The sequence below is a fragment of the Sebastes fasciatus genome, chromosome 2 (assembly GCF_043250625.1).
Source record: "Sebastes fasciatus isolate fSebFas1 chromosome 2, fSebFas1.pri, whole genome shotgun sequence".
Taxonomy (NCBI): Eukaryota; Metazoa; Chordata; class Actinopteri; order Perciformes; family Sebastidae; genus Sebastes; species Sebastes fasciatus.
Genome location: NC_133796.1, coordinates 32,072,894 through 32,093,338, shown reverse-complemented (window position 1 = coordinate 32,093,338; position 20,445 = coordinate 32,072,894). Strand labels below are relative to the sequence as shown.

The window sequence follows — 20,445 nt, the reverse complement described above, 5'->3', positions numbered from 1 at the left end:
CTCATTCAGGATAATCAGTGACTAATTAATTAATGGTGTTTATCAACCAAGTCCAGCATAGCCCATACAGGCTACCCTCTGAGTGTTAGTTACATTCACATGACGGCAAGGTTTACTCATCACTAGGTCGGTCAATCAATTCAAATATTTAATCGTGATTAATCGCATGATTGTCCATAGTTAATTGTGAGAAATCACAACTTAATCACACAGTTGTTATCTGTTCAAAATGTACCTTAAAGGGAGATTTGTCAAGTATTTAATACTCTTATCAACATGGGAGTGGACTAATATGCTGCTTTATTCAAATTAATGTGTATATTTATTATTGGAAATCAATAAACAACAATGAAAAATTAGAAATATTGATCCAGAAACCCTCACAGGTACTGCATTTAGCATGAAAAATATGTTCAAATCATAACATGGCAAACTGCAGCCCAACAGACAACAACAGCTGTCAGTGTGTCAGTGTGCTGACTTGACTATGACTTGCCCCAAACTGCATGTGATTATCATAAAGTGGGCATGTCTGTAAAGGGGAGACTCGTGGGTACCCAAAGGACCCATTTACATTCACATATCTGGAGGTCAGAGGTCAAGGGACCCCTTTGAAAATGGCCATTTCAGTTTTTCCTTGCGCAAGTTTGGAGCCTTATTTAACCGCAACAAGCTAGTATGACATGGCAGTATGCCAGCCCGCTACAACCTAAAAATCACAAGTTAATGCGTTAAAGAAATGTATCATCTGGTTAACTTTGACAGCCCTACTCTGCAGACATCACAGATCATGAATCAATCTCTTAAGTAGGAGAAGTGATAATAACAGCGCAGTCAGAGGAAAATATAACACCAAACCCACAGCTCTGCCCTCATTTCCTCATATGTACATTCGGATATTTTGATAACAAGCAGCTGGTCCAGACCCTGCAGCAGTCTGGTTTGAATATCAAACACACATTTCCTTCAACAGACCAAACATGCCCGTCTGTCGAGATACCCGCAACCTGCCATATGACGAGCAGAGAAACACGGAAGGAGGGAGTCCTGCCAGCAGGACCAGTCTCGCAGGCAGAGAGTGGCAGACACCATGTGATGTTGTGAGTAAAGAGAGCAGAACAATCTGATTTGTGGGGCAGGAGGAAAATATCGTTCTGCAGAGGAGATCATCGTTGACTCTTCTCTGGCATTTGTAGATTCGCAACTTCATAAACCCCCCACTGATACTGACCATTACAGCAAGCAGTAAAACACAGACATTACCCTTCAGGGGATGAACTGCAAACACATAAAAGTGTCTTCTTGTGCAGACATATATTGTAGGCTCTGCTCTTTGCAAAACAGTCATCTGATGACTGTCAACAGCTTGTGAAAATATTTGACTAACAATACGGTATGTGCTGTAATGTGACAAAACAATCTGCTTGCATGTATTTTTCATTTCATTCAAATGTGTTTTGGAGGCTTTTCCTAATCCAAAGAAATGCAGGACATTCAGGAGTGTGTAATCCTTTGATTTAAACTGACGAAACTGGATTTGCAAAGGTCTCACCCAGAAGCAGGAATATGTTTCAGTACTTGCCACAAAAAGATTAGTTCTGTTTCTGCCCGGACTGGACCAAAACATGAAGAAATTACATTCAGGAGCAGATCTGAAAATGAGAAAAAAGAAAGAGAGAAGAGTAAGAAAGTAGCAGTGAAAGAGAGGTGGTGGCAGTGGACTCTAATGGTGCTGGATCTGACACACAGACAGGCCAAACCATACACAGAGCAGTCTCCTCCCCTCTCCGGCCTGGCCTATATTAACTCTCCATGGAGCTCCACCTCACAACCACAGGCACATGGAGTAGAACAACACATCGGCAAAGCTCTGACAATACAGGCACATACCCGCACACACACACACAGGGAGGTACTGGACTGCGCTCTACACCCGTCTGCCTGTCCAACCGGCAGGGTTGGATTTACAGCATAAACTCTCCTGGATGGACTATTAATTAACTTCTGTGCCATGTTGCTCCGGTCTTCTCAAGAGAATGTCAGCTTCGGTAAGTGGCAAGAAGGTTTCATTTTCCATAAAGGACAAATAGACATGAATGTGTACATTTCTGTATTTGCTTAAGCAAAAAAAAGAGAACAGGTGAAACGTACAGAACATACAGTATGCCTTGTGTTATATTATAGTGAGCTAGAGGATAGTAATGCAGAAATGGGGCTTAGACACACTTGGATGCTGTGTACAGGTGAAAGTGTGTGAGAGTGAGCGTCATACCAGCGGTGAACACAGATAACATCAACTTCATTCGTCACACAACTGATCCTCAAACAAGACCCCCGGATTGCAACAGTAGTGTTTGTTTTGTTTTAGAGCATTGCAGCAATACGGCACTAACAGTAACTGTAAGTGGCAGTGATAGACGCCACTGTCATCCCAACTAAAGTACATAGTCAAAGGACTTGACTCAACTGTTTGTCCCATGATGTAACAAGGGGAGGCCTGCAGCAGACTCTGTGCTGACCCTGGTGGAGACACGTAATTGTTTGTGATTGCAATACATATAACTAAAGAGGAAGATTATTTTTAAAACTCCTAAACAATCAAAATGTGAGGGAATTATCTCATGACCCCAACAGGTAGGGTGAGACGCAGCTGTACCTTTCTGACCTCCGTTCATTCATCTACCGCAGAGGGCAAAGAGCACTCATATGGGCAATAAAGTGCCAATACCTTATCTACCAATCTGATTTTTAATTATTAGTGTAGCTTAATCAGAAGCAATGCAACCAGTCAGTCTTGTGAAAAGGGGCCCGAGGCCAGTGAGAGGGAATCATATTAGCGATAATGTGCTCTACTGAAAGGGAATTTTTACACCGTATCTCTTAATGTCTGATTTGTAGAAGATGTAATGTGTTTTGGCTGCATCTGATCTACTGAAGTGCCACAGAGCAATCTGTTCTAACATGACCTCTGACCTTCCATTTTAGCATGATTTAATACATATTCATTGTAAACCTACATTAGAAAATCTTTTTGAAGTAGTTTAATTAACGTATCCTTTCTTCCTTTTGAAAAAAAATCATAATCAGGTTTATTTTGTATACATATATGGAATTTGACTCCAGTTTTTGAGCAGCGCTCTCAATGTACTTACACAGAAAATAAATAACAGAATAAAGAATACAATAAAAAAAAAAAAATCAAATGTCTATATACAAGTCAAGTGTTATCGGGAGTTATAAACAATACAAATAGTGCAAAGAAATAAATACTGGATGGATACACGTGGACTGAATGATTATGATGTCTATATGAACACTGCGTACGATTTACATTTACAGTGCCACGTATGTGCATATTATAATATGTACATAAAGTGACAGATGATATGTACATATTACAGAAAAATGTGCATTAAAGACTTTAAATTATAATCTAAAAATGTGCTTTAAAGACTATAAGAATTATAGTCTATAAGAGCAGCAGTGGATGTCTGGTGTTACAGGGTTATTGACAGTGTATGACAGTGTGTGCTAAACTCAGACCTTAGACTTATACCTATAGGCTGTCTCAGCAAACCGAAAAATTAAATAAAAGCTCTAAATTGCATAAATGACACCTCCCATTTCTCCTCTCTCTTTAAAATCTATCATATACACATATATTATATTATTATATATAATATTATTATATAAATATATTAAAAGCTAACCAGTATGAGATATTACAATCATCACTTTTATTATTCTTTGGGATTGATGCCAAAGCATCACCTAAAAAAAAAATAACAGTGGCCAGGTATAGGTGTCTTTTCTCTCAACATTTCTCTCTCTCTTTGTCCGACTAATAATAACCGAGACAATAATAAGTGGCTCTCCAAGTCTGTCGCATCCCTCTCAGTCCGCATGCAGCTCCTCCAGGTCTCCATCGCAGAGCCCATCCCGGCCTGTGAGAGGCATCTGCATTCTCGTGCACATGGATTCCCACATGGTCTGCCTGCGGATGCTGATGCTGCGGCTGTGATGCTGCTGCCTGCACGCCCTGCCATCCATCCATATACAGTCAGCCATTCACAGTGAGAGAGAGAGGACTAGACGCTGTATAGGCTATAACCGCAGTCTGAACAGAGAGAATTAGTGCCTTCCTTGATTTGATCTCTTGACTTTGTTTTGCTCGGGATGTGTAAAACCTCATGGAGATCAGATGTGAAGCTGCACCGCTGAGAGAGAAAACACCCTGCGCATCATCTGGTGCCAGATGGACTTTATAAATCCGCAACAAGCCGCAGTGAGTGAATGAACCGTCGATTTATTCTCACTGACTGACACGATTAATGCAATATACTGCGTGCCATAATAATCTGAAAACAACCTTAATACCCATCAAAGGCAAAAACAAATAGGGAAAACAAATCGTGGGAAAAACAACCGCATATTTGCAAAGAATAAACAGACAACAACTTCTGTAAAAACGTGGATGGATGAAAAAGACTTGTTTTTTAAAGTTTATCTATCTATATATCTATATATATGTTAATCTAAACTCCATCTAGATAATTGATGAAAAAGACTATAATCGGTGAAGAGACTGTTTTCTAAAGTTTATAATCTACCTCCATCTAGATAATGGCAGGCCTGCATAGACCTGCATTTTCTGACGCAATATAGAAGAATGTGACATTGCCAAATAAACAGCTAATAAAGAAGAAAACATAATCACTGATCTGATTGGGATATGCAACTGTCAGCGCCTCTGCAGCATTTTTGTGCATTTTAATCACCTGTTTTGGGATTTTTTTCTTGTATAGGCAATAAATTAGGATACGGAATGTTCTTTACCCCCTGTCTCTTATCATAGATCATTTTGTTCATTTCATTTCAAGGAGTTTCTACTGGGAGTATATGTCTATTATTTTTAATTGGGCTATGACAAGATAACAATTTTTTGCAGCTGTGGCTGAACTTTGTTTTCAAGGTGTTTATCCACATAAAGATGATTATATGGCATTCTTGTTTACTGGAAGAATTTCTTTTCGGCATTTTTACTATGCTGTTATCATCTGGAGTTTGAATCCACCGCTGTCACGTGATCTCCAACTTCAGACACATGTTTTGAATGACTCCTGCTGCGTTCAGGTACTACTCGAAGCTCCAACTTAATGATATAGTCAACAATATCTGATATGTTACAGTACAGTATCTGAGACTGTCACGAATATGCATTACTAAAGGGAGCTTTTGTTTTACTTCATTATATATTTTCCATATAATAAAAAAACAACAACACTTCAACCAAGAAAGATGAGACCGAGAACGAAGGGTTTCTGAGGTCATGAAAAAATATGATAAGAAGTACATGTAAAGTTAATGTCAATTAATATTAAACTGAATTGGTTATAAAGCAGTAAATGCTGGTTAACAACAATATGTGATTGTGTTAGTATAGGCCTACTGCATTATACACTACATGAGCACCAATGAACCCACTGAACCTGAGCAGCTCCAGAATCAGGGTCTGAAATTAACCTTTTTCCTCACCTGCCACTGTGGCAGGTCACTGAACATTTCTACCGGCCACTCCATTTTTTTGTCTGCCACTTCTGAAATCAAGGTAGAACGCTTTAAAATTGTAAACACAGAGTCAGCGGTACCAGATGGTAGAATTATGGAATATATCATGTAACCTTAATGCATGACTATATTTAATTTAGGCTTTAGAATTGCTTTTAAAAAATAAGAGTTGTTAATATAAGGAAAACCTGTCTGCTATGGTGGCAGGTGACCTGTATTTTCACCTGCCACAGCCAACATTTACCCTGTATTTGGCAGGTGGCAGGTGCTAATTTCATTCCCTTTCCAGAATATTATTCATAGCCAACTGATAATTATAGTTAATGCAACAATTGCACAACAGAGAAATAATTAGTGTAAATAATTAAAAAATAAATTGAGTAACTCACTTGTAAAGGGCCAAAAAAAAACTTAACATTACAGCAAATTCATCTTATCATCTTGTGAAGGGCTCTCACCGTAGTTGTTATGTTTCCGACAGTCCATGAAAGCCGCTTCGTGTCGTCACGCTGCCTCTCTCCGCTCTGCCCAGCCTCAATGGCGATAGCAGGAGGTCCGCAGAGCCAGAGAGCGGAGCAGTCAGACCTCCTTTAGGGTTTGATTTAACACACAACCAAACTAATGCGACGAATACGGACTGTAAGTAGCCTCTTATACATCGATTGTTGTTGTTATTATTCACATGAAATGCCTCTGCAGTGTATATTCGTGGTGTATTTCTCGGTTTAACGGAGGTGGTCTTTGTGCTGCTCTGAGCCGCACCACGTAGTCAGAAGAAGCCTCCGCCAACAACGACTCCTTTGTTCAGGCTACCGGCGGGTTTCTCTCTAACGTTACGTCTAATATCCACCAAATACGTAGTGTGTTGACATCTTTGTTTTCCTAATAATATGGTTTATGTGTGTGTGTTATCGGGTGGATGTTATGTGATGTATTAAAACCAAGAAGTAGTCGTTATGAGTCCATTCCTGCTTCTTCCGCCGGCCAGTCAGAAAACAGGCGGTATGAAGACGGAAAACTCCGAATAAAAGCTGTGTTTTTGCTTTAATGTGTGGTGTTTAAGCACCCTGGCTGGTGTTGATCTTAGCTGAGCCTCTGTGTATTATTTTACAGTTTTACCGATACCTAAAAACCGGACTAGCGAGCCTCTAAGCGGGCCTGGGGGGAGGGTTAGTTTCCATTAATGACACCACGTTGAGACTACAGCCGGTCAATGACACCGTTTGTTTGTTTGTCTGATGGTTTTGTGACATCCTCAAACACACACTGAGTAAGGGTGAAGTCTGACTACTTGTTTTTTTTGCAATTTTAGGTTATTTTGTTGGGATATAATCAGGGTCTAAAATTAAGTTTTTTCCTCACTGTGGCAGATCACTGAACATTTCTACTAGACACACAATTGTTTTGTCTGCCACTTCTGAAGTCTATGTAGAATACTTTAGACTTGTAAACATTAGGGATGTGTATTGGCAATAACCTGGCAATACGATACGTATCACGATATATTGCAATTTTTTAAAATCTAATTTGAGTAAAACTATCATAGTATAAATAACACTGCTATATACATACAATCTGAGCATAAAAAAGTTCACTTTATTTGCAAAGATATCCAAATGCAGATCCTACTAATCTGATTGCATAAAAAAGTGAAGTATTTCCTGAGTTAATCTTTGCATGTAAACTATTAATTAGAATTCAATGCAGGGGTTTTTGAGAATTAATACAGTATCGCAATACTCAATATTTCCGTCCACCCTTAGTAAAAACAGAGTCAGTTGTAACAGACAGTAGAAATATGGATCATGTAACCCTAATCCCTGACTATTTTTAATTTAGGAATTGCTTTTAAAAACTAATATTTCTTAATATAAGGAAAACCTGTCTGCCATGGTGGCAGGTGACCTGAAAGTTTTACCTGCCACAGCCAACATTTACCCTGTGTTTGGAGGGTGCTAATTTCATTCCCTGGATATAATATTGTGAAACTGGACTCTTCACCCTTCTATTGTGGCACTACATTGAGCTTTTTCTGACCCTTTTTGTTCTTGTTTTTCTCTCTTGTCTTTCAGGTTATACCCAAGTAAAATGGAGGATAGTTTTGATTGCGACTGTGGCGAGCTTGAGCCACCTGATCATTGAGGGTGAAAAATTACTTTGAAGACTTAAAAGGCCAGACTCATTTCAGTTTTATAGATCAGGTGGATAAACGACAGATAAATAAATATAAACTAAAAAGAATATCATATGAAGCTGCTCAGGACCAGTCATACACTGAATGTATCGGCACTGTAAGGATGCAACTACACGCTTTTATAGTTTACTATAGTATCAGTGCTTTTTAATTGGCCTCAAAGTCCATTCCATTGCAGTCTAAAAACACTAATCTATTAAACGTGTTCCGTTAAAGATATCCACACGTCCAAGATTGGGGGAGAAATTCAACTTTTACATTTTCTCTCCTTATTCAAGATGGAACAAAAGTTCAACTTCACATTAGTTCCCCACATCTGACAGTGACGGCTAGACAGGGGGGACTCAGTAGTCGTCTGTATAGGGGTCAGTTAGCTCAGCCGCTGAACCAGTTGGGGAATTGTCAGATAAATTCCTCAGTTGGTGTTGTACTTGAAACAGGCCAGAGACCAAACGTTAGAGATTGCAGAAGCTTGGCGTTAAAGCTAAAAACAGTCGTTATGGCAGAGAAGTTTGAGTCACTGATGAACATCCACGGCTTTGACCTGGGTTCTCGCTACATGGACTTGAAGCCTCTGGGCTACGGAGGGAACGGCCTGGTGTTCTCCGCAGTTGACACAGACTGTGACAAACGTGTAGCCGTGAAGAAAATTATCTTGACCGACCCCCAGAGTGTGAAGCATGCCCTGAGGGAAATCAAGATTATCAGACGCCTCGACCACGACAACATTGTCAAGGTAAGTTGCAAAGGGTGTTTATCTTATTTTCTGGGGCTGGAAAAAATAATTTGTCTGATTTGAAAACTGGTTTTCGGCACTGACCCGTCTTCTTATGTCACCAGGTGTTTGAGACATTGGGCCCCAACGGTCGCACGCTAACAGAGGATGTGGTGTCCCTGACAGAGGTCAACTCGGTCTACATTGTGCAGGAGTACATGGAGACAGACCTGTGTCAGCTGCTGGAGAGGGGCCTTCTGTCTGAGGGCCACGCCAGGCTCTTCATGTACCAGCTCCTCAGGGGCCTCAAGTACATCCACTCTGCCAACGTGCTGCACCGCGACCTCAAGCCTGCCAACCTGTTTGTCAACACAGAGGACCTGGTTCTGAAGATCGGGGACTTTGGGCTGGCCCGCATCATGGACCCACACTACTCTCACAAGGTAGGACCAGTCTCTGAGTAGCTCTTTCAGTCAGTCTGGTATTCGTGGAGACAAAATGATTTTTATGGGGGTTCCGTGATGAGCGGTTTGTTGAAATGCTACACAGACAAGAGCTTAAAGAAGAGCAGACACAGCAATGTTGGCACACCTTCTGCCCAAAGCTGAGTGCTGTGTTGCTCTAACACGTGATGTTTGCGTTATTGCTCGGTAATGTGGTACCCCCCAGGGTGACGCAGTCTCACAGCAGGAAGTAAACAAGACGGGATGTGGTTCCTTTAGGTAACGCCTCTGTTTCCCTTGTCAGGAGAAGTGAGGCTGTGGAAAACACAACCCTGGGAACTGTATTTTTTTTCCCCAAGTGTATACAGTTAGAAGTGAAAATGGGCTCCATTCCAAGCCTGAATATACAAATGAGTGGGTTCATGATAAAGTGGCTTAACAAAGATGAAGATAATCCTCATTCCCGGGTGAGAAAAAACAGCAAATACTTGAATGTAGCATGCGCAAACGGGCACAGTTCAGCCTTGAGCCTTTGTCAGCTTCTAATGATAATGTTGAAGGCTCGAGGCTGCAGCAGATCTGTTATGGACATGCTGCATTGAAATGTATAAATATTTATTTATACCAGAGTGCGTTTTCCCTCAGTTCCATTTGCATGAGGTCATTACTTCATTTTCACACCTATGAGTCAAGAAAATTGGGTCTCAGAGAAGGCTTTTGTGTTACATACTTGTCTCTCATCAGATGCCAGCATAATGTAAACTAGGGCATTAAAAGCCAGATGTTGACACACCAAATCTTTAATGTACACATTTTAATGATCTCTATAAACCTATATTTTGTTTTGTGAGTCATTGTAATGATAGCAATAAAGCAGGTTGCTTTTGTTCTTAGTAAGTGAAGAGTATGGATCACCCTGTCCAATTGTAGCCAGGTGGAAGGCCTGTATTGCCCTTGTGTGTCACTGTCACCTTATAAAGAGATGAGGGAATTCCAGTCCAAGGCCATATGGTGGCGTGATGTGAGAAAATCTAGGTTGGGAGGTCTCTCCCTCCCGCTGTAGCTGCTGGATCTCTTTAGAGCACAGAGATACTCGCACGTGCGTCAGATTAGTCAGTGGTAGGTCTGAAGTGGGCTCACATGATGTGATCCTTCTGCCTGGCACAGAGCATATCCCTTACACAGCCTGGACTCCTGCCACAGCATACATCACTCTGAGACAGACTTACACACACTTGTTTACCAGAACTGCTCTTTTCCACCACTATGTTTTTTTAGTTTAGTCACAGTTTCAGCTCTGACTTCTATATTTTTATGAGTCATATCTTAGGTTGAGACAATAGCTCTGTCTGCAATAGGAAGGGGAAGGTGAGACATAGTTGCTGGGAAGAAGTGAGAGTTTCTCACACATTTCCGTCACTGTAGCCACCCACCCCGTTACTGCACTACTCCCCTACAGCAGGGTTTACCGTGTGGGCTATTTTCCCTCTGTATAAGCAGTTTTTCCTGATGGGAAACATGCAGGCAAGTGGGTATTGAAAAGCTGCTTGTCTGGGGTCAGCTCTCTTGTGTTGGACTATTGTCTGCCGTAGCACTGCAGCAGACTACTGCTGCTGAGCTTTGTCAAGGATACAAATGCTGTAGTCGTGTTGTCAGACTGACGTTAATAGGCTTTTACCCTGCTCTCCTTTCCAAGCAGTGTTGCAGTGTTGCTGTGTTTTGTCTGTCGCTACTATGATAACAGTGGTGTGGTGGGGGGAGGGACAACGCTGATATCTCGACCAGACACTTTTTCATGGCACCTAAAGTCATCTGATTGAGTGTGTGTCTGGTGTCTCAGACCAAATGAGGCTTGTTTGAAAATGAACCCATCACCCCCACACGACACTATGGTGCCCAGTGGAGTGTGGAGGCGTTAACAAAACAGTTGGTTTCAGTGTTGGCCGGACATTATGGCAGAATCACTGGGGGCAAGTTTGCTTTCACAACCATCCTCTACTTCTAGTAGGCTGGGTGAGGCAGAGCAGCTGGGTGGCTGAGTGCATGTTATTTGAATAACGTTGTTTCTAAATAAAGAAGCGCTCTTCGCCAGTGAACCTCGGTTTCTGGCGTAGATTCAGTAACGTGTTGTATAGATTTATACATCAGTGGCGTAGGCAAAAGGCATTTGTTCTACCTTTTCCTCCCACTTTCCTATTTTTTGGACTGCTTGGGTTAATACAAAAACATAGCTCCTCATGGTTCCCTTCAGGCTTTTATTTATCCTGCATGGCTTTGTTTTGTATAAAGCTTGCCAAGAGGACCTGTGTTTCTGTGATATCTTTCCATTGTTTTGGGAAAGCAGGCTCTTTCTGCCTGTGTGAACCTTAAGGCCAGCCCTCGTGGTGGCCCAGGATCAAGAATGACAAGAATTCACGTGCTCTCACACAACGTCTTCAACCCCGATTCCCCTCCTTTTCCCAGCCAACTCTTTGTCTTGTTGTGGGAGCCTTATTTGAAGCTGATCTAAAGCCTGTGGTCTTTTCCAGTTGTAGCCCACCCTTTTAAACAAGAGAATACAGCGGATATAACACTCACCCATTTAGATTTAGCATTGGTTATGCTTAAGCAAGCTGCTTTGGTTTTACACCAGGCTAACTGAGGCTTTAACTACTCCAGGATAGTGTAACACAGTTAAATGTGTTCCGTAGATAAGTGATTTTACATCTGCTCAGTGGGGCAACACATGTTTTTCAGAGGGGAAATCCAGTCTGGTTTTCACATGTCACATCATCTGAATGTCAAATCATTTGCTTTGAAAGTTAACAAACCAGTTATTAGATCTAAGGCTTGTCTTTCTGAAATGAAGACTACAAGTGCAAGACAAACTTGTGTGGGACCTAAAGAAAATGTTTTGATGTAGAAAATGGTCTATTTGAGAGAGAGATATTAACAGGGACCTTTTCACTAGGGCTGGGACGATACACCTATGTCCCGATCCGATACTATCATGATACTTGGGTGCAGATTCGATATGTATTGTGATTTTTAAGTATTGCAATTCTACAAGTATTGCAATTTTTATATACAATATACAATTTATTGCTATTCTTTGTTAACATTTTTAACACTAGACCATGGGAAAAAGTTAAATCATACACCTCTAGGGACTTTTACTTTGGAAAATATCTAAATTAATACAGTAAAATGTTTGATTTTCAGCATGCATGTAGTCAAAGATGTCCTGAAGTCAAATATATCAGTCATTGTCAGGCATTATTTATTAAATTTTTTCAGCAACCCAAAAATCAAAGAATAAAAACATTTCCCTCACAAATTAGTGGTATTTTCTTTTTAATTTATAAGGGACTTGTCACATGTTTTACACTTCTGGTGAATATAATACAATCAATTTTATTTCCATATATGTATTTTGTATACAGTTCCCTTTGTTAACACTTTAGTTTGCAAACCGGACGTAGTCACATGTGTACAGTTTACTTAAGCTAACTTCGCCAAGTCCGTCGCTAGCTCTCCCCATCAGCTCCGTTGTCTTTATTCATCCATGGTCAGCTCCATCGTGGCCGTTTGAATGTATTTAACATAAATGTCAGTATATGGGTGCTCTACAGTCGTAGCATCGGCCGATTTGACCATGGAGATGAGCGTGACGGTTGGCTTGGGCGCACATTACCGCAATACGATAACATTTCCTGCCCATGAAAGACTTAGCATGCAGCTTTAGCCATTATGTCCAGCTCTGCTTTTACTGCAATGTGTGAAACCCAAAGTGTTTCCATACTCTACTGTATGCGTAGTGTTTACCACTTTGGATTTAAAATGTGAGGGTGCAGGTCGTATCCACGCGGACCCTTCAACATTTTCTGCTGTCGTTTCGGCTCGTTTGTTTTGGTTGACGGATACGGAACGAATATGATGCCACGTTACTCAGACTATAACAATAAGAGCGGTAACTTCCTTCTACCATCGCATGGACTCAAATGAAGCAAATATATTGATTTTGGCATTAAAAAATCAATTTCAAACTCGTAAAAAAGTGCGATACATAGGTAATTTTTCCACACCCAATTTTCAGGAATGAGAAGAAAGGGTGGAGTTCACAGTGGTGCTTTCTCCCACACAAGCATCCAGCACAAACCAAAACTGTAAGAACACATATTTGACCTAATTAGTCAGCCAGCAACAGGGCTGCCTGGCACCACACTTCACCGAAACTAGAACAAGAAAAACGCTGCAGAGTCGAATTATGGCTTAATGAATTTCAGAGACATGGTGTCACTCATTTTCTCGAACTTAAAAAGATCCTGCAGTTTCTTGCAAGAATCATGGTGATCAGCCATAGACCAGATTGGACATATTGAAATAAATTGTTTATCCATTAATTAAGTCCATGTGTTGTGAGACTGCAGTGAATCTCCATTTAACCTGCTATTTATAGTGGTTTGCCTGTGAAATAATTCACGTGAGTGTGTGTGGGTGGGTTAAAACTAAAATACATTCAGTGCCGGCAAGGAAATCTATTGTTTTAGTCTTCAGTCACTAGCTTCTGTGATCATGCAAATGTAGACTGTTCTGGGGATGATCTCACTGGTCCGACCTGCTAAAGGTTGCTGTGACTAACCGCAGCCTGACACACTGAGGGAGCCTTTTATGAGTCACTAAATGTCAGCCTGCTCTGGTCTGATCTAGATCAGGCAGTTAAGTTATTCACCAACTGTTGCCAGAGGTAATGAGATGACTGATGCTTTAATTCCTGTGTCTCTGCCTTTGTGACGAGTGGCTCACTTGGAGATCAGTAAAAGTAGCTGGAATGTTCAGCTAATGCACTTTAATGCCCTCAGCTGGTAGGCGAACTCTAATCTGCTCCTCTTAGTTCAGAGTACGTCGGACACAGAATTGTCCTTATGCAATGACCCGACACTCTTTCAAGCTAACCCAATCTAAGTCTGTTGCAATGCTCTGCAAAGCTGGTTGCATGTATTTCTCCCTTGTTACCACATCCATATATGTCAGACAATTTATTGTCTGTTTCTCAGAATGGGTGCTGGACAGCCTTCAAGTTTCAGTCAGTAGGTGTGACCTGCCTTGTAGTTCCCCTTCGAACCTCTTCACAAGCTTCACTGTGAAAGCCTCTGCTAGACTCAGTCACATCTACAGCCTACACGGTGTGTCATTTATAGGCCTATCAAAACAGGGGTGTGCATCGCAGTGATACACTCCAGGATAGTGTGACGTCAAGTATTTGCGGCTAACTTAGGGCAGAAACAGGAGCCTGGTTCAGTGGTGAGCCGACCATTTTGGTCTCACCACAAACTACCACTGCATGTAGGGGAGAGAGGGCAGCAAGGGTGTTGTTTTACCTCCTCCCATCCCCCAATGTCCCTGTGTGTGTGCGTGCGCGTGTGTGTGCGCGTGCACACAAACAGGTCAGTTTCCTTTGTGTTCCGTGTCCTCCTGTTCCTGTGGGTAGTCAGGCTCTGTGAGAGAGTGGAGTGCAGATTGGTGTCACTGGTGTGTCACTGGAGAGTGTGGCAGCGGGGGATTATCCTGCTCTCCCAGACTGCTGACAGGGCCTGCACGTGTCTGATCTCCCCCTTTCATCTGTCTTTTCTCTCTGGGGTCTTTGTGTCCGTGCTGTGTTGTGTACGTGACCAGCACAGAGCAGGTCTGTCAAGGAAACGGCACGGGGGTTATCAAGTTTAGCACGGCCCAGCAGGCATGGTTTGTTCCGGGACTCGTGTTAGCAGCAGTGTTGTGTGGCAAACATGGAGGCACAGGAAGTCACGTTAATCACATTTTTATCTATTAGTTATTACACTAACTGTGAAGGAACCAAGCACAAGGGCACAGCAGTTCATTAACTAGGGTAGTTTTTTGGAAAGATATGGTTGAGTCATGATTTCTTGTAAGTTATTTTTCCCTAAGAGTCCCACTAAACATGTCTTGTCCCCTTTTAACGCAGGGCCATCTCTCTGAAGGTCTGGTCACCAAGTGGTACAGGTCTCCTCGCCTGCTGCTGTCTCCTAACAACTACACCAAAGCCATCGACATGTGGGCCGCTGGCTGCATCTTTGCGGAGATGCTCACAGGGAAAACCCTCTTTGCAGGTAAATGTCGACCGAGTTTCTTATGTCCTATGTCACTGTAACACCTCATCTACAAACATACTGGCGAGTTGTCTTTGAAGCAGGTTAGGTGACTCTGATGAGGTAAATATTCATATAGGATATAGGTATGATGAGTCATATGTTCATCCTGCTAGTTAAAGTCAGAACGGACAGGAGATGGGCCCAAAGTCAATCTGCTTTTACTATCCTTATTGCTCTCTTTTGCAAATCCAGCTGGAGCTGGGAGAGACGGACTATTCTTATTTGTTGAAACTGCCTTGAGCTGAACACAAGACAAATAACACCTCTGTTCTCATGATCTGCCGCGCTAATTCTCACTCAAAATAAACTCCCTCATTCATGCAGATGTTGAATGTTACGTAACCCTTCAAAGAAAGCGACTAATGTTTGTCCGCCCGGTGTTTCAGGAGCCCATGAACTGGAGCAGATGCAGCTGATCCTGGAGTCCATCCCCGTACTGCGAGAGGAAGACCGACAGGAGCTCCACAGCGTCATCCCAGTCTTCATCCGCAACGACATGTCCAAGCCTCACACACCACTGGCCAAGCTGCTGCCTGACGTCAGTCCCCAGGGTGAGTACCACTTATTATTCATTCAGAAGTACTCTCAGGCTCATAAAGTACTCTCATGAACACAGACCAACGGTTGGGGTCAGGGTCTCATCTCTCATCATTCAGGTTTCCTACTTGCTAATCTCAATGCCCTCCCTCTCTGCAGCCCTGGATTTCCTGGAGAAGATCCTGACGTTCAACCCCATGGATCGTCTCACTGCGGAGGAGGCCCTGGCCCACCCCTATATGGCTGACTACTCCTTCCCCCTAGACGAGCCTATCTCTCTGCACCCCTTCCACATTGAGGATGAAGTAGATGATATCCTGCTCATGGACCAGAGCCACAGCCACACCTGGGACAGGTATGCGCGCTCACCTATTCCCTCTCAACCACCTGCTCTCTGTGACCAGGCTCGCAGATGCAAAGTTTTATATTTTCCCTGTTCTGTTCTGACATTTTGAGCTTAGTTTCAGTGGAGAATAATCCGCTTTGCTCTCTGCTGACTAAGCAGTAAGAATATGAACACAAAGATCACCTGACCAGAAAAAGAACAAGATTTTATGAGTTAGTTTAATGGTTTGTTTACATAGTTAGATCCTTTACTGGAGCTTTTTTGAGTCATTTTGTGTTTGTGTACTGAAGTCTCCCTCTTTTATTCTCTTGTCAGGTATCATGAGAGCCAGCTGTCAGAGGCTGACTGGCACTTGCACAGCACCCACGACCCAGACGAAGTCCAGGTTGACCCAAGGGCTCTCTCTGATGTGACAGACGAGGAGGAGGTTCAGGTGTGTTTGAATTTCGACAAACATCTGAATACTCCCTTTAAAACAATTAGTTTCTCTTCTGTTTACTTTAAAAAATACATTTTGAATGCTATAGATAAAGAGTTGTATGAAAATGTGCTTCCCAAATGTGAGGTTATATAGTATTGTTCCAAATAGAATACATAACAAAGTGAAAATAGATTTCAGTGTTGCAGACCAAAGCTGTGTAGGGATAACAGGTCTTGCTCCTGACTGATTTAAATTGACTTTTTGATGAGGCTAAATGGTGGCTGTTGTCCGTTTCCAGGTGGATCCTCGTAAATATGCTGATGGAGATCGGGAGAAGTTCCTGGATGAGCCGTCCTACGACTACTCCACTCTGTTCCAGCCAGAGCGATCCTGGGAGGACGACCACCACGAGAACAAATACTGTGACTTGCAGTGTAGCCACACCTGTAACTACAAGGCCGTGTCGCCCTCCTACCTGGACAACCTCATCTGGAGGGACAGTGAAGTCAACCACTACTATGAACCCAAGCTCATCATCGACCTCTCCAACTGGAAGGAGCAGCAGAGCAAGGAGAAGGCGGACCGCAAGGCCAGGAGCAAGTGTGAGAAGAACGGGCTGGTGAAGGCCCAGATCGCGCTGCAGGAGGCCGAGAAGACCCAGAGTCCAGTGGAGAAGGACAGCGAGCAGGAGAAACACCAGACAGAGAAGCCTCAAAGCCAGCAGAACCAAGGCTTTGACTTTGACTCCTTCATCGCCAGCACCATTAAACTGAGCCTGCAGCCAGAGCCCTGTCAGGAGGCGGCCCTGCTCAACGAGGTGGGCCTCCTGAACGAGCTCAACTCTTCCGTTTCCCAGCTGGAGGCTCCCCGCTCAGGCTCCATGTCCAAGTCCATAAGTCAGGAGAAGGAGGAGAAGTGCCTGGTAAACCTCGCCCAGTTAGGCGGAGGAGGGTTAGGAGTCGTCAGCGGGGACGACACCTGGCCCGCTCACCCCTGGGAGAGCTTCGGCTCCGGGGAGAGAGTAGGGGAGAACGGCTGTTTGATAGATGAAGCATGCTGGGACATTCATAAAGAGGACCAGCTCCAGAAGGAGAGCACTTACACCAGCTACCTGGACCGCCTGTTCAGCCGGAAGGAAGAAGGGGCCGGAGAGACTGTGGCCAGCACGGAGACGGAGCCCTCGGAGGTGAGAGAGCTGGACGAGAGCTTCCTCGGCAGGAACACAGAGATTGTGCTTAATATGCAGCTGGAGTCTCTGGCCCTGCCTGGCTTTGACAGCACCGATGACTTGCCTCTAAAATCCATCCAGGCGTCCCTCACCCCCTGCGCGGTCAAATGCTCCCCACAGATTGCCCACAAAACATACAGCAGCATATTCAAGCATCTTAATTAAAGAGATATGTATATCCTCCCACACAGTGCAAAATCTAGGCAGTTTTGTTTTATGTTTTTTTTAATAATACGGTATATTATTGAACTTGAATCATTTCATACCTTTTTTTTATTATGGTTACTTTTAATTATTTTTTTGTTTTGTTTTTTAAGAGTTGAGAGAGAGGTGATTTATTATATTTAAGGAGTTTTGGTCATCACTCTGAGCCTTGATCACCAGGCCTTCATGGGTTAATGTCTACGCCCTCATTGCTAACCTGGCATGTCACTTGCACACTTAAGTACTGTAGAAGAACGGAAAGCAGGAGAGAAGTAACTAGAAGGAAGATGGGTGGTAGGAGAGGAGTTCTGATTTAAGAGACGATGAGGTTTGGCTGTTAGGGTGTGACATAAGGAAGGATAGTAGACGCTAACATTGCCTTTCCTGGGACTGGATACAAAAGAAAAAAGGGGATGGGATGTCCTTTTTTTTATTTTTCGTTTATGACTTTATGACATTTTTCCCTGAAGAAAGCTTCCTTGATAACCCTTTCATACTGTAAATCTGACACATGATGCCAGCAGCAACCATTATCGTAGGCGTTAATGTAAATGTGTTATCTACCTCAAGGTAACAGCCGCGAGAGACACTCGAAGCCGCACTAGTGCTTTACACACATGACCATCCTGGTCGCGTAGATGAAATCTGTCTCACTTAAGCATTTAACATAGTGAGGTGTTTCAGTAATCATTATTTATTTCTAGCAGATGTGCGATATTTATTTTATCAAAATGTGTTATTTCAATGTGATTATTGAAGATTGAGGAGTTGGACAGACTTCCATTTTCATTTCGGCACTATATGGTAAGTGTTCTTTTGTTTTATGGTAGGATGCAAATTCATCTGTTGTGTTCTAAAAGAAGTCGAGGCTTTCCATTTTCCATCAATATTGTCCAAATGGATATCATTCTTTTTGTTTCATTTCGTTTTTTTTATTTATAGGTGCGTTCTGTCTTTAATGGAAAAACTGCTTTATGGTTTAAAGAAGCGCCTAAAAGTCTTAATTTTTTATCTAAATGTAATGTTTAAAAAAACGCGTGCATGGAGGCAAGAGAAAGGTACATTACAAGTAAAGTTAATGGTGAGTATAATGTACGTCAGTTTTAATTGTACGTTTTTTGTTAAATTTCTATGTACTTTTTCCAAGGCAAGCATGATGAATTAGGTTAAGGTGTAGCATGTAGAACACTTATGAACTTTTTTTTTTGTAATCATTGGTTCCCCTGTTCTACAAAATATCTCGAAATAAAATTACTGGCAAAGAGTTTAGCTTGTGTCTCTCCTTTTCTTTTTGGTCAGGGATGACTCTTTGACCTCATACACTCAGTTAAGTGGTGTTTTTGTAACTTTTGTATGACCGCACAGCCACAGGAGCCTTGTTGGTGGAGAAGAAGTGCTGACTTCAGTGCTGCCACCTCTTGACTCAATTTTTAATGTCAAAGCAGGCAGACTAAATTACACCGCAAGCGCTGGGGACACAAGCTTTGAATCACCAGCTAAATGTAGCTCTGGCTCAGACCGCCATATTTCAGAGCTGTCGACTGCGTACACAGATTCCCACCTGCTTTTAGGTGTAAAACACTGCAGAGAGGATTACATAACGAATGCAACAGTGACGCATTTCCTTGTAAAGGAAACGGGTGTAGAAACAGTATTATGCCATTGAACATCCCATCACAGGCAGCCTGACTTCATCTATTTCCAAACTTCTCTAAAACGTAAACTACATGAGACAGAACTCAACGCGATGACCATCAGATGGTGTCCTGCAGGTTGTGGTGACATCGCCATGGTCACACTGAGAGTCAATTTTGGGATCAAACATACACAATACTTTTTTTGGGGCAGTTTTTGTGTCTTTATTTACTCAAAGCATATATAGCCTCGGAGATATTGAGATAGCTTGATATTTTGGAGTCGAGGTGAATTATTTCTTAAAAATGTGTATCGGGTACATTAAATATGTTGATGTTAAGACAACATGATATTTCGGTGAATTGTTTCTGTACCAAAGCGTGAATAGAATTTCATTAAATACTTTGGCATATTTCTTAATAGATAATCTTTTGTCCACATGCGCCAATCATGTTTAAAAACTGGTTTATAATGTGAATAATTCTCTGACCTGACCAGACGCTCTGCTGTCATTTAAACAACTCTAACCTTACAGGAAGAGAGAAGCTGTGGTACAAAGGTTGGAGCTGGTTGTCTCTCTATAATCAGCCACAGCTGGGCTCAGGGTTTTTCACTGCTGCTACTTCCTGCTGGGAAAAATTAGGCCAGCTCTGTGTTGTTTTTCTGCTCTCTTGGTAACTACAATTCTCAGAAGAGATTAAATCCTGCTGGAATACTCCAGTGAAAGGTACCTGACTTGTGCCAAGTGACAGAATAAGAGGAGTGCCTGAAGACTGAATGTAGGTCAAAATCAAAATGTCATGTGCTATTTCCACTGTTTTCATTCCCACACCCTCACATGTCCTCTGTGAACTCGTCTCGTATCTTTCCCGCAGCTTCCTCGTTCTCTCTCGGTTCTCTCTTTTACAGAAAGATGTGTGATGTTTCATATTTAATTGTCGGCATCTCTGCTCAGATGTCAACACTCGCGTCGACATCACACAGGCTTCCTCGTTATCGCCGCCA

General features: G+C 42.4%; 1 protein-coding gene across 3 annotated transcripts; it reads left to right on the top strand.

Annotated features, from left to right (window-relative positions):
• The first annotated feature begins 1,826 nt into the window (after positions 1-1,826).
• mapk6 (mitogen-activated protein kinase 6) lies at positions 1,827-19,070 on the top strand. 3 transcript variants are annotated; one of them, XM_074620034.1, is made up of 9 exons: positions 1,834-2,048; positions 4,202-4,285; positions 7,641-8,498; positions 8,603-8,920; positions 14,883-15,027; positions 15,456-15,620; positions 15,766-15,961; positions 16,268-16,385; positions 16,672-19,070. In XM_074620034.1, the coding sequence occupies exons 3-9, from the start codon at positions 8,262-8,264 to the stop codon at positions 17,764-17,766; spliced, it is 2,274 nt and encodes a 757-aa protein (XP_074476135.1). In that variant the 5' UTR covers positions 1,834-2,048; positions 4,202-4,285; positions 7,641-8,261; the 3' UTR covers positions 17,767-19,070. The 3 variants fall into 3 exon arrangements, with proteins under 3 accessions (XP_074476126.1, XP_074476135.1, XP_074476118.1); XM_074620025.1 differs by lacking the exon at positions 4,202-4,285 and having other exon boundaries at positions 1,827-2,048; XM_074620017.1 differs by lacking the exons at positions 1,834-2,048; positions 4,202-4,285 and adding an exon at positions 6,069-6,207.
• The last annotated feature ends 1,375 nt before the right edge of the window (positions 19,071-20,445 follow it).